This window comes from Nicotiana tomentosiformis, chromosome 6 (assembly GCF_000390325.3).
Source record: "Nicotiana tomentosiformis chromosome 6, ASM39032v3, whole genome shotgun sequence".
In the NCBI taxonomy this organism is placed as follows: domain Eukaryota; kingdom Viridiplantae; phylum Streptophyta; class Magnoliopsida; order Solanales; family Solanaceae; genus Nicotiana; species Nicotiana tomentosiformis.
The window spans coordinates 2,906,842-2,920,156 of record NC_090817.1 but is presented as its reverse complement, the minus strand read 5'-3'; the positions used below and the strand labels follow the sequence as shown (position 1 = coordinate 2,920,156).

At 36.1% G+C, this 13,315-nt stretch overlaps 2 protein-coding genes across 10 annotated transcripts; one reads left to right on the top strand and one right to left on the bottom strand.

The window, feature by feature from the left end:
- On the top strand, positions 1 to 12,897 carry LOC104091466 (uncharacterized). 9 transcript variants are annotated; one of them, XR_011408295.1, is made up of 18 exons: positions 1 to 113; positions 204 to 245; positions 940 to 1,257; positions 1,547 to 1,675; positions 1,785 to 1,992; positions 2,358 to 2,504; positions 2,727 to 2,801; positions 2,900 to 2,971; positions 3,886 to 3,957; positions 4,237 to 4,308; positions 4,397 to 4,468; positions 4,678 to 4,749; positions 5,464 to 5,607; positions 5,946 to 6,017; positions 6,311 to 6,457; positions 7,300 to 7,622; positions 9,303 to 9,358; positions 9,396 to 9,605. XR_011408295.1 is itself a non-coding variant. In XM_033654884.2 (15 exons), exons 2-15 carry the CDS (start codon positions 1,060 to 1,062, stop codon positions 7,488 to 7,490), a joined length of 1,671 nt encoding a protein of 556 aa, XP_033510775.1. In that variant the 5' UTR covers positions 110 to 245; positions 940 to 1,059; the 3' UTR covers positions 7,491 to 7,900. The 9 variants fall into 9 exon arrangements, 1 of the variants encoding a protein (XP_033510775.1); XR_004505765.2 differs by adding an exon at positions 8,878 to 9,033 and having other exon boundaries at positions 110 to 245; XR_004505768.2 differs by having other exon boundaries at positions 110 to 245; positions 9,338 to 9,358.
- LOC117275586 (alkane hydroxylase MAH1-like) lies at positions 8,400 to 9,296 on the bottom strand. The gene is made up of 2 exons (XM_070179701.1): positions 8,660 to 9,296; positions 8,400 to 8,555 (listed from the first exon to the last, which is right to left on the bottom strand). Exons 1-2 carry the CDS (start codon positions 9,119 to 9,121, stop codon positions 8,400 to 8,402), a joined length of 618 nt encoding a protein of 205 aa, XP_070035802.1. The 5' UTR covers positions 9,122 to 9,296.
- Positions 12,898 to 13,315: the final 418 nt, after the last annotated feature.

Genomic DNA, 13,315 nt, shown 5'->3' with positions numbered 1-13,315 from the left:
GAATTGAAACCAAGACATAAAAAGATTGTTTCTTATCGTTATGAACAGAACCCCGCAAATTCCACTCTTCTAACAAAGATTTGGACACGTGGCATGTACCCACAAGCTTCTTGGTTTGTGCCTCTCATTCTCTGATTATCATGTTGTCATCTCCTGTTTTTAATGTCATATATTTGAGCTCCATTCTTAATTCTATTCTATAGAAATTGCTTCTGGAGCTTCTGGAGCACTCCCTCTTTTTTAAGGTATGTAATTGCTCTTTTATGGTTAATCTTTTTTTTTTTCCTTCTTCAAATGTAACACAAAATATATATATATATATTTTCTCTTTTTCTTTTGCATGCAAACATGCTTTCTGGTTATAATTTGATTAGAAAACATTTGGTTTTGATTTGTGATTGTTTTCTTTTGTTATCTAATGAGTTTTTGGATTTGGTATTGAAACTTTTGTTTTTATGATGCAATCTCTTTTCTTGCATTTTGTGTGGAATATTTTTGTTTTTGATTATGATTTTTTAGCAGAAATGTCTATTGGTATAATAATAAAGTAAACTCTGAGAAATGGCAAATGCTTTTAAGGTATAAAGTGAAGACTATGATGTTTGATGTTATACAATAAGGAGAATCCAGAAACAAGAAAAAGTAGCAGACACTTAATTATTCTTTACTTTGCCTGAGCAACTCAGGAGTAAGGTCTGCGTACACACTACCCTCCCGACTCCACTTATGGGTTTACACTGGGTTTGATGTTGTTGTTGTTGTTGTTGTTGATGTCAGTGCAATTTAACCGAGTGTAACATGTTATTATTCTATTAGTAGGTTAATGTGTCAAGCTTGTTGATGAAGAATTATTTGTTGTTGTATGTCAATTTATACACAATCAGTACACAGAACTTAAACTCGTAAGAAATTTGACGTTCTATCGTTGATCTCTTTCAGGCCTTTAGGTGCCTATTCAGGAACTACAACATGAATGGGAGTGCTATTTTCTCGAATGGATTACACCTCTCTCTAGCGCTCGTGATAATATAACGCGGGTCTTCTTGACATAATTCCAAAATGGGGGGTGCTTGTTCATTAAAGAGAGACCAGCATGATGATGATAACATTAGTAGAAGAGGTTTCTCAAGTAGACGCTTCAAATTTGGTAGCTCAAATTGTCTACAGTCCTTCCTTCTTGAGAGTGTCATAGATTATCATCCGGGAGGAAGCGGTTGTCCGTCCCTCATGGAATTATGCATTCATAGAATACGTAAGGTGATTGATTTCCTCTTATATGTTCCATTAAGCAGAGACGGATCGCGGTGGATATAAACTTAATAGGTCCAGCCTTTACTTTTATTAGTACTGAACGTATTGTACTTTTGAAATTATGGGTTTCAAAGTTAATATTTGTTGAAATTTTAGTTTCACTTATATATTCATGTTACGTGTCAAAAATACTGAGTTTAGCTGAACTCATTTAGTATAGGCTGCATCCGCCTATGCCGTTAAGGTTATTGAGTTCTTTTGGTTAAGGAGATCTTATGCTCTCTTCTATTAACAGGACCTTAACAGATATCATTCATTCTCAATGCTGCCAAGGGATATAAGCCAGTTGATATTCAACAATCTGGTTTATTCAAACTGTCTTTCGGATGATTGTATCGAAGCTTTTAGAGACTGTGCACTGCATGTAAAATCCCCACTCACATTGAAAATCATATTGAAAATTGCGAATCAAGTGATTTTTTAGTACAAGATCTTATAGGCCTATTTGTTTTGAAAGTTTTCTTTGTTGACAGGATATGTGGATGGGAGAATATAAAGGAGTTAAAGATAATTGGATGGATGTCATATCTTCACAAGGATCATCGTTACTGTCTGTATATATTGTTGGTTCGGATGTCACGGATTTTGGATTCAGTCTCTTGCAAAATTGCTCAAACCTCCAAGTGTTATCTTTCGATTGCTGTGACTGTATTTCTGAACAGGGGATAAAGCAAGTCAGTGGTAGTTATTTCTATTCTCTCCCGCAAATCGCAATAGTTTCTTATTCGCTTGCCAATGTGTATTGGTTTCTTGCAAGCCTGTTTTCCCCTATAGAAATGGAGTGTTATATGAAGACAAGAAAAACTGTTACTATCACTTTAAACAGCCTCTCTGCGCTCCCAGGGTAGGGGTAAGGTATGCGTACACCCTACCCTCCCCAGACCCCACCTATGGGAATCCACTGTGTGTTTTGCATTATCTTACTCTTTTACTTGTTGAATTGCGAAGAAGGTCAATTTGTGATTCAATCTGTTATGTTTCCTAGTAAACTGTACCGCGTGAAGGAGTTGCTTGGTGCTGACAATGGTTAAATTTGTGCCTTTCAGGTTTCTCAAATTTGACATATTTGAGTTTTAGAAAATGTGTTTCGGTTACTGCTGAAGCTATGCAAGCTTTATCCAGCTTAGATAAATTGGTTAAGTTGGATTTCGAGAGGTGTCCACAGATTCATGGAGGACTTGTTCATCTTCAAGGTTGGTTATGCTTTCTATTTTAGTTCATTGATCCTTGTGGACATGTTTCGGTTAATGCTCTCTTGTGGACCTACCGTAAATCTTGAGACAATTTGATTTCCACACCATGAAAAATGATTTATTTTTAATTGTTATAATCACCATTCGCGACTAATATTTGAATTTTATTCCACCATCTTGGTGAAGTTCAACTTAAAATATAGAGTACCTTTTTCTTTTCAGGTTTGACAAAACTTGAATCTCTCAGTATAAGATGTTGTCAGTGCATTACAGATTCAGATATGAAGCCTCTGGCAGGTATTGGCAGTGAATGTGCCTCAAAATCTTCAGACATGTCATCTTACTGTGCTTGTTATTATGTGAAAGTTTGCTCATATTCACGTGACGGACTTCAGGGCTTGCGAGTTTGAAGGAACTTCAGATTCTGTGTATCTACGTAACAGATTATGGAGTGTCTTATTTTAGAGGTACTAATTGGTATTTCTGTTGTAATTACTTTTGCATTGTCTTATGATGGTGATGATAGGTCCTATGAGGTCCATCCTGTAGTTTCCATGCTAGGGAGCCCTTGCATTGTATTTTGAAGTTATATTCTTGCTTTCTCTTCTACAAAATCACATGCAGAGTATTTTCTAACTTGAAGCCGAAGTTGGTCACAGCCTCTATAGCTTTGTTCTATGTTGTTCGGACTCTCTGAAAGCAGTGTATTTTTGGAGAATCCGACATGGGAGCCGCAGTATTTTGGAGAATCCATGCAACATAGGCTTTGTTCACTTTTTCCAGTTTATAAGACTGTCGAGTTGATTTGTGCAAGAACATAAAAACTTGATTTCGTTCTCCTGATGCCGGTAGCTCTTTCTTTGCATTTCGATATCTTGTATGATAAACTAGGAACTTTTTAGATGTAAAGCCTCCATCTTAGCTGGTTGCAAAAAAGTTGTATGAGCCATTGCAGTTTCTGATTTGAAAGGAAGGGGAAAATAAATTTTTTTTCCCTTTACGGGGCGAGATGTCACAGACTCAGACATTCAGTGCCAACTTGATCTTGAGAGTTTACAGTCTTTTTCTTACTGTATCCCTTAAATTACCTTTCCGATATACCTTTAGTTGTGCCTTTTCAGTTATCCCCTTTTAAGTACTCCCTCTGTCTCATTTTATAAGATGGTGTTGGACTTACACGGATTTTATGATGGTACTTCAACTTGTGTAACTTTAGTGGTAGTGAAAAAACAGTGGAAAAGTTAGTTTGATAGATAGAACATCTAAAATAAGAGTGTCATACAGTCTTTTTCTTACTGTGTTTATGTAAGTATCTAAGGTTGTTGTCTTTATAGTCTTTCTCCTTTATATATTGAGATTTTCTTTCCTTTCGATTTTTTAGGTTTGAACAAACTTGTTGTACTAAATATAGAAGGATCCCATGTTACTACTTCATGTTTGGATACTATCTCAGGTTTGCATTCTCTTGTCGCCTTTAAAATGCTTCTCATGTGGTTACACTCTGATATTTACACATGCAGATAGGTTGCAATACATTTTCTCTACCTTGTTGCTTCTAGAGGAGATTTTAATTGGTGTGGATTACATTATGTGGATGTCCTACCTATTTGGTTTTATCTTATCACGATAACATGTTGTTGCAGTCATAGAAGAAATCAGCAATGATTTCTAAAGTTACTCTCTGAGGATGGTAATAGTAGTGTTCTAATGACACCCTTTTTTTATTCTATAGCGCTCCCTTCGCTGCAATCTCTAAATCTCAATAGATGTTGCCTGAGAGATGATGGATGCGAAAAGTTTTCAGGTAACTGGCAGATACCGTTATTTCTCATAGCGAACTGATTAGAGAAAGATAATGTTACATATTTAGCCAATTGTTGTGTACCGTGCAGCACTCAGCAATTTGAAGGTGTTGAATTTGGGATATAACCACATCACGGATGCATGTTTGGGCTATCTGGAAGGTCTGTCTTACCTCTTTGATTATGTTCATCGCAGATTATATTTCATTTTAAAATTTCGTTAATATTTTCAAACCCCCTCTATGCTTTTGAAGTCCAACATAAAAATCTCTGTCAAAGCGTTAGATTTACTGGATTGATCTCTTTCACATGGAGTGTATTATTATCTTCTATAGTTTTTGGTTATTTATTCCATAGGATCAATATTGCAGGTCTGACAAAATTGGAAGCCCTGAACTTGGACTCTTGTAGGACTACGGATGACGGACTGGCTCATTTAGCTGGTAAAGATAGCTCTTATTCTCCAAAAAGATTCTCCCTTCCATCCTCTTGATTTTGCAGATCAATAAAGCCAAGCCATAAAATTACATACTCCATTTAGTTTATGGATATTTCGTGTGTGCTAGAGGAATATTCCTTGTCTATGAGCTCTATATTATTTAGAGTCTTGGATAGACATGATGTGTTCATATATTGCAGACATGTTATGTTGAGTAATTTGTCTGTTGGACTAGTTTTAGTGATTGTCTACTTGCATTTTCAAAGGTTTAAAAAATGAATTTACAGCCATCTCGTTTAGTAAAATGGAAAATGTTTGGACTGCAAGATAGCGAATTTGGTGAGAATTCATCATCTATCTTGTCGGCTATGTTGCTCGGACTCTATGAAAATATCGCCCGGTGTGTGTCGGATCCTCCAAAAGTAGTGTATTTTTGGAGGATCCGACACAAGTGCGGCATCATTTTGGAGAGTCCACGCGACATATCTTCTCGGTGCTATTTTCATATTGTAGTTGCTGGTTTTGATTCATCTTCCATATACCAAGTTTATTGGATTTTTCTCTTTTATGTCGACTTTCTTGATAGTGTTTAAGTGCATTTCAGTGTCAATTCTTTTCACTTTTTCATATATCAGCAGCGAAACATTTGATAGTTTGATGTGATCGACTTCTTATTTTGCATGTTTTATGATAGATTTGAATGATTCATTTATTTTAGGTTTGGCCAAGTTGGAGGAACTCAACCTCAAATTCACCTTAGTAACCGATGATGGTTTGCAAAAGTTATCTGGATTGACACGTCTCAAGTCACTTAATCTGGATGTGCGCCAAATTACAGATTCCGGTCTTGCAATTCTCACAGGTAAGCCTTGGAAAATTATCTCTTGGCAGTGACTAAAGTTCAGAGTTCATATATAGTTTAGAGAGACGTAATCTCATAATCTTCTATTACTTATGGGAAAGCCTTTAATTAGACAGAGGAGTCGTAGATATCTAGTAAAACAATATGTATGTGCGCAGCATGGGACGAAGTGCTAATGCTTAGTAGATGCTGAATCCAAAATGTACTTATATTTTGAGATGTGACTCGCCGCAACAATTCCTCTGTAGCATGTGTAGCCATATCATATAAGTTCTTTTCCAGTTGATGCTGCTGCTAGAAACTTAAGCGTGTAATTCTTTTGGTTCTACGGAGTATAGGTTTTACTGGTTTGACTCACCTGGATCTCTTTGGAGCTCACATAACAGATTCTGGGACAAAGTATCTTGCATGTAAGTTACAGCAGCCGTTCTCTTCTCTTCCTATATCTTAAATTCGCTTTCGTTGCTCTTCTACGTTTCTGTAACCCCCCCCCCCCCCCCCCCCCGCGGCCGCTCACCCCCCTCCCCCTCTTTTGGTGCTTATGCTAAGTTTAGTTCTGTGTCGTGAGAATTCATCATAAATGGATATATATTTAGCAGGTGTCTTGGTAATTAACAATATGTAGTGGTACTCAGTTTTGTAGATATTCCAGCTAACGAGTTTTTCATTTTCAAATTCTGAATGTGTATCAATATTTCATCAGATTTCAGAAATCTGCAATCGCTAGACCTTTGTGGTGGTGCATTAACTGATGCTGGAGTCGAGAATATAAAGGATCTTTCTTCCCTGATGTTTTTGAACCTTTCACAGAACCGAAATTTGACAGATAAAACCTTGGAACTCCTATCAGGTAATTTTTTTCTATTCAGTAGGCCACATGCAAATGCAGGTGGGAATCCAAACATGATGAATTCAAATGTTAGGCTCTTAGCGTTGAACTCATTGTGCTTTCAAATTTGTGGGTTAGAATTTGATATCTGTTGCAATCTTAACGGGTTTTCACATATAAATATCAATGTTCCTGTTGAGAATACTAGATTTAGTTTAATCCATGGATTAAACGTAGTCTCCGTCCACCTCTACATGTATGTATTCAGAAGCGGAATACTGTGTGCAACTCTGCAAAAGTTATAAGTAGTTCTTAATCTGCCAAGTTTGTGACACACTGCCCAAATGTTTATCTATCATGTGTCCAAATATGGATTCAAGAGTGGGTCTGATTTACTGGACCTAATACTTTCAGCTCGAATAACATATACATACGTAAAAAGGTTTTAAAATGTTAATACTTGATATATTACTACATTTCTTTTGAATCCTTTGATTCTAACTTCTGGACTTGCATGTGTGTGTGTGTGTTAGTGGAGGGCTTAAAAAGAAATGTGTAGATATCAGATTATTCATAGAGCCCATGGCCTGCTAGAAACCAGGGACGGATGCGTGCAGCTGTTGAGCAGTGGGTTCAGTTGCAGCCAGTTTATTCGACAAGTAACATAGAGATGCATGTGAAAACCCGTTAAAATTTCAAGAAATATTAAATCTGAGCCTATAGTTTCAAAAGTATAATGATACTAATAAACTTACATGTTGAACTCATCAAATTTAGGTCTTGTACCCGTCTCTGTTGGAGAACAAGGTTGTTTATCTTTTTTCATGGTTTGGCCTAATTTGACATCTCTTCTGAAAATGCAGGACTGACATTATTGGTATCTCTAAATGTCTCAAACTCTTGCATCACCAATCATGGATTGCAACATTTGAAGCCTCTGAAGAATTTGCGCTCGTTGGACTTGGAATATTGCAATGTGACAGCATCTGAGATTATGAAACTTCAAACGAATGCCCTTCCAAATCTTGTGAGATATCGGCCTAATCAACTCTAGCATAGCTCTTTCTTTCCCCGGTCTGCTTTTGAAGGAGATGCCTTCGCAACCTAATCCGGTAGGGTCAGACGGCTTTCATTGTCCCAGCTTGGCAAATCACATCCCGAACGACACATTATCTAGGTTCATCAGGTATGTACAGTAAATAAACAATCATTTGTTTGTGTAAATAAACAAATAACAGCAAGGGGTCTATATCTATGCATAACAATGGGGTTATTGTTTTAGCTTTTTCGATCTTGATTGTGAAAGTTAAACATATTTCTTGAAAGTTTCGATATCCATATCTATGGCTTGAATTCCAAGGAATCCATCCCCCATATGGATTCCATCCTTCACACTATGCAGCATGTAAATAAACCATGTTTTTCAACTCTTCTATTGTAAAAAGTGTATTTTTTGGCTTCTTCCATTAAGATAATTGCTCCAAGTTCTTCCCTTATATTCTTTTCAACCTCAAGATTTGTGAAAACAAGCCAAATGAACCAAGTAAGGCATGAGTTAATTCCATCACGACCCGCGAACATGAAATTCAATATTGTATACCTGTGGCGGAGCCACATTGAACGTTCGCCGAAAAATTATATTATATTGCTAGATAATTTTTTATTTATTTTATGTATATTTACCATACGTTGACTCCCCTTCATTTTTTGATGTATCTAATTATTTTTATTTTGACACTTCTTGATGAAAATCAAGAATTCTGGCTTCGCCACTGTTAATACCTCAAGAATTTATTACCAAATTTCATCCCAGTTTCTGTTTCTCCATCATTGACTATGCATAATGTTAATAAATCAAAACCTTTTTCTTCTTCCTTAGTTTTTTGCTCATTTGCTCAACTCATCATGTCTCATCAATGTATACTAATATTAATATATAACTTGGTCAACAACTTCTACTGCTTTACTTAGTTTCTTTTCTGGTCCAACTTCCAGGATCAAAGCCAGTGACTAATTTACATATATCAAAAATGAATCTCTTGAAAACATCTTGCAAATCCACAATTCTGTCTTCTTTATTACACATGAATTCAAGGATTGGAATTAGGCCACCTTTCACCTTGTCATCAATAGTTTTCACCAAAAACTTGTGGTATCTTTGATTAATGATCAATGCTTTGGCATATTCCCTTTGTTTCTTCCTCGAATACAACAACAACAAACCCAGTGAAATAATATAAGCGGGGTATGGGGAGGTGGTGTGTACCCAGACATTCCCCTACGCTGTGAATGGTAGAGAGGTTGTTTCCGATATACCCTCGACTCAGTTTCTTCCTCGGAATTAAAAATCCCATCACCTAAAACATCAAAAAATTTCTTGAATTCTGGCCCTTTTGGAATATTTTGAAATTTTGCACTCATGATATAATGCACATTTGCAGGATCCACTGTGACAAGAATGTCCATATTAGTAAACCAAAGGTCTTTTAGCAAGAAAGTACCTCCAGTTCTTGAAAGTACATCTCCAGCCCATTCATGAATTCTATGAAAATTGAGAAAAAGACTCGGGGGCATCCCAAAAAATGGATAATTCCTTGGTAGGCCATTTTTATTATTTTCTAAAAACCAGAATATAAGAAAGAAAAAGAATGCTATAAAGATTTCAAGGTACCCTATTGAGGCCATAGACAGAACTCTGTTTAGGTATTAGGAAGGGGAGGCATGCGCGGAGCCAGGATTTTTATTAAGGGGTCAAAATATAAAGAAACAAATTAACTTACCAAAAAGTCAATGGGTGTTATTATATCGTATATATATATATTTTTTTTAAAATTACCGAGTTAAACAGTGTAATTTTCTGACGAAGGGGTGTCGGCTAACACCCGTTGGATGCATACTAAGGGGAGGACACACTAACATGGGGTTCAATGGCTAACAAAAACGACCAAAAGAAAAAAAGGGATGTATGACTGAAGGCATGCATGGAGATTCTGTCTGTCCGAGATTCGAGAATCTGTGAAACAATATCTAAGGCTAAGGTTACTTCAAGATACGTGAAAGCCATATTTCTTCCCTAATAATGTGTATTTATTTGGAGCTTTTTCCCTTGATGCATGCTTATGAAAAACCCTCTGTTCTATTTATAGGATTTTAAGAGGGGAAGCAAAAATCATTGTGTTTATCTTTCTTGCCTATTTCTTGAAGTTATAATATATTAAGATGAATGTCCACTTCAGTGACGTCTTCTTGACTGACAAAATAATCTTAGCAGTATTAAATGATTTATACGAATAAATTCATTAGCCACAGAAATGTGTGTAAAAGAGACTAATCGCACTTAAAAACTTAAGTACTTTGTCGTTGAGTTAGCATCCCCAAGAAAATATTAAAAAAAATTATATGGTGCCTCGAACAATGTGATATCTCACATCCGGTAAATCCTTAATCCTTTCCCTATTAAATTTAAAATTTAATAGTCAAAAATTTGGAGTGTCTAGATTAGAGACAGATTCAGGATTGAACTTTATGGGTTTACATTTAAAATTTTATTATATTCCATCGAATTCAAGAATTCAAAATTTATTATTTGTACATATTTAATTTGACAAATATACCGGGCTTGAGCCGAAGCTATGAGTTTAGTGAAACCCATAACTTGTATTCTAAATACCCCTCTTATTCTCGACACAAGAAAACAGATTTTTTTCTAAACCCCTTTCTTGTAGAGTTAAATCAATACAAATATTGTTAAAAACTTATCCCCAGTAGAGTAAATGAATGCATTTCCAAGGTAAATCCACGTAAGATTTGTTTTCCAAATCATAAGTAGCACATCCATTTAAATATCGTTAAATCGATTTTCCCAATTAATTAATTAGTGTTGAAACATAGTAATGATGACCTAATTGGCTAATTCACACAAAGCAGCAGCTTTACTAAAGAACAATCTAACAAGGGATATTGACAAGGCAAAAGTAAATAAATATTCATAAAGTGACATTTGCAACTCATTTAATGCAAAGGATAATGGCAAATTGATATAGCTTAGGTCGGCTTTACTTGATCATATTATTTATAGGATTTAACTTTTAAACTTCGAGTGTATAAAGAATTTTTTTACTATCAATGTATTTTAACTTGTTGTACTATCAATGTATTTTAACAGACAATTCTTTCTTATTTTTTAAAGTACTTATTATACTTTCGATAGATAACATGTACTTATCTGTTACTCCCATGTTTTCGTACGTGAGAGTATGTCGTAAGTCAAGTGACGTAAGCTTAGAAATAAGATCATCTTTGAAAGTATATAAAGTAAATTAATCATGTTACCTTGGACGTTACAAATATTTAAGATCATGAATAATAAGAACCAATAGTGTTGAAAGACTTAGAAGCTAAACGAATTGAACAAAATAAGTTTCATCGAAAGTTGACAAGCGGGGAAAGTTATAACATATACTTTTGGAGTGAGACTAGGGTGCTTAACATGATAATAAGGTTATGTTATGAGTTATTTTAGTCGTATAATAGTCGCGTGTTACGTCTTGGAGTCAAGCAAGTCATGGAACAAAAGTTGGCAAAGGTCATCCCAAATTACATTCATAATATGCTGAAAATTAGGTAACATGTAGCTGATCCTTTCTCCCAATATACTTGGAATTAAGGGATGATCCACATACCAAATTTAAGCTCTACGAGTCTAGTTTCCAACGCATTAAACCGTTTGTCGATACGACGTCGGAGTAGAGAGATATTCGCATTTTGTGAGACTGCGTAAGCAGCTCCCATGGGACGTACCCCACTTAGGCGGTGGGTGATTCTTCAATCTTTAAAGATCGGGTCAAGGCTCATTTGGGGTCATTTTTTGACCCAACCTGACCCTATACTCTCCCAAAACACTCTCAAAGCAATCTCCATTATTTTAGAGTGAAAACCAAAGAGAAAAACATGAATTTGACGCTAGAGATCCCTTAGTGCTTGCTAGATCGTAGCCCTTCATCTTGTGGCTGTTTTGGAGGATTCTTCAAGTGAAATATTGTCTACATGTCCCATTGTACTTAATATCATGTTGGCTATGTTGTTAAGTTAATGAATTAATGACTTTAGGGTTAAATGGTTCAAAAGGGATTCAATCTGAGCTTGTCGTTTGTCGTGTTAAATAGTAGTTTCGTTAGTGATGTTTATGCACTTGTTGTTATATAGCTTGATTTGTGTTGTGGTGCTGAAAGTATATAGGTGAAAGTTGTATGGGTTCATGTTGGTTGATGGACTTGGTAAAGTAAGGTTACAGGGGAGATGCTGCCCAAATATACATAAACGAGCTACTAGTTTAAGTTGCGTACTTAGCCTTTACTCAGCACTGATTTTGAATCTCTTTATGTTATGGTAGATTGAGTTGAGTTGTTTAAAGAATTGCTTGGAAGGTATTAAGGATTCAACGGAGTTAATGTATGTTAAGGCTATCCTTTTTTTCCTATTGGCATGATCCATATGATACAACTAAACGAACAAACATGCAACTTTCACAAGTAACTTTATTCTTAGAAGTACTAGAGTTGCCTATGTTCTTGATTCTCCATGTGTCCCATTATTATATGGTTTGTTCATGGGTCTCAGAAAATACGTAAATTGATAAAGTTTATCCGAAGGCATAATGATCTTATGACATTCCCAGAGATCTTATTGACTTACTTCATTATGCATTGCATTTATTTATACATGTACATTGACTCAGGACCAGATGGCGTTATATACGCGTATATTATATGTACATGGGGTATGGGAAAAAGTTACGACGTTATATACGCACCACCACCTGATCAACTAGTATACGTTGATGATTTCACCCACAGAGGCCGAGATGATATAATAGGATGTCCTCAGAGGCTTGATAACGTTATGTACGCATACACTTATGCATGATATGACATTTATACGCATATGCATGACATTATAAATTTTTCATGATTCACAAAGCTATTCAGACTTACATGTTGAGTTCTTTAATCTATGTTTCTTTCATGTCTTTTATATACTGCTTTTCATGCCTTACATACTCGGTACTTTATTTGTACTGACGTCCCTTTTTCCTGGAGACGTTGTGTTTCATGCCCGCAGGTCCCGATAGACAGGTTGACAGTCCTCCTAGTAGGCTATCAGCTCAGAGGAAGGTGTTGGTGCACCCCACTTGCTATGGAGTTACCTATTTGGTCAGTATGCTTTGGATATGTATAGACTGGTATGGCGGGTTCCTATCCCGGCCTTTGTGACATTTATGTACTCTTAGAGGCTTGTATACATGTGTCATGTATATGGCTGATTGTATGGCCTTGTCGGCCTATGTTTTGAGTGTACAAATGATCATTTCGGTCGTATAGGCCCGTATGTCACATGTATGAGTTTGTATACTATGTTTTGTCATCCTATGTCGAGCATTCCCGTATATTTTATTCTAGTCATCTCATGACGGCCCTTCTGACCCACTTACCCATGATGGTATGATAAGAAAGATATATTACATTGGTACTCGGTTGATTAAGGCACCGGGTGTCCGTCGCGGCCCTGCGATTTGGGTCGTAACAAAAGTGGTATCAGAGCAGTTCTGTCCTAGGGAGTCTACAAGCCGTGTCTAGGAGAGTATTGTTTGTGGGTGTATTGTGCACCACACTTATAAGCAGGATACTACAGGGAATTTAGAACTGTTACTCTTTCTTCTTACTCTAAATCGTGTGGTAGAGCTCATTTGTAAGAATTCAAACTCCTAAATTCTATTTTATTCGTAATACAACGATACCTACATCTAGAAAGACAGTTGGTAAGAGATTAAATGTGGTTGTGGAAGAGTTGAGGCAGAGGAACTCGATTTTGCATTATGCT

Excerpts from the sequence above, each read along its gene's own strand:
- LOC104091466 (XM_033654884.2), top strand. The coding sequence starts at position 1,060 with ATGGGGGGTGCTTGTTCATTAAAGAGAGACCAGCATGATGATGATAAC. Across the intron at positions 1,676-1,784 it reads TTAGAGACTGTGCACTGCAT|GATATGTGGATGGGAGAATA; the intron begins GTAAAATCCCCA and ends CTTTGTTGACAG. Across the intron at positions 2,802-2,899 it reads AGATATGAAGCCTCTGGCAG|GGCTTGCGAGTTTGAAGGAA; the intron begins GTATTGGCAGTG and ends GACGGACTTCAG.
- LOC117275586 (XM_070179701.1), bottom strand. The coding sequence starts at position 9,121 with ATGGCCTCAATAGGGTACCTTGAAATCTTTATAGCATTCTTTTTCTTT. Across the intron at positions 8,556-8,659 it reads CGCTTATATTATTTCACTGG|GTGAAAGGTGGCCTAATTCC; the intron begins GTTTGTTGTTGT and ends ATTGATGACAAG.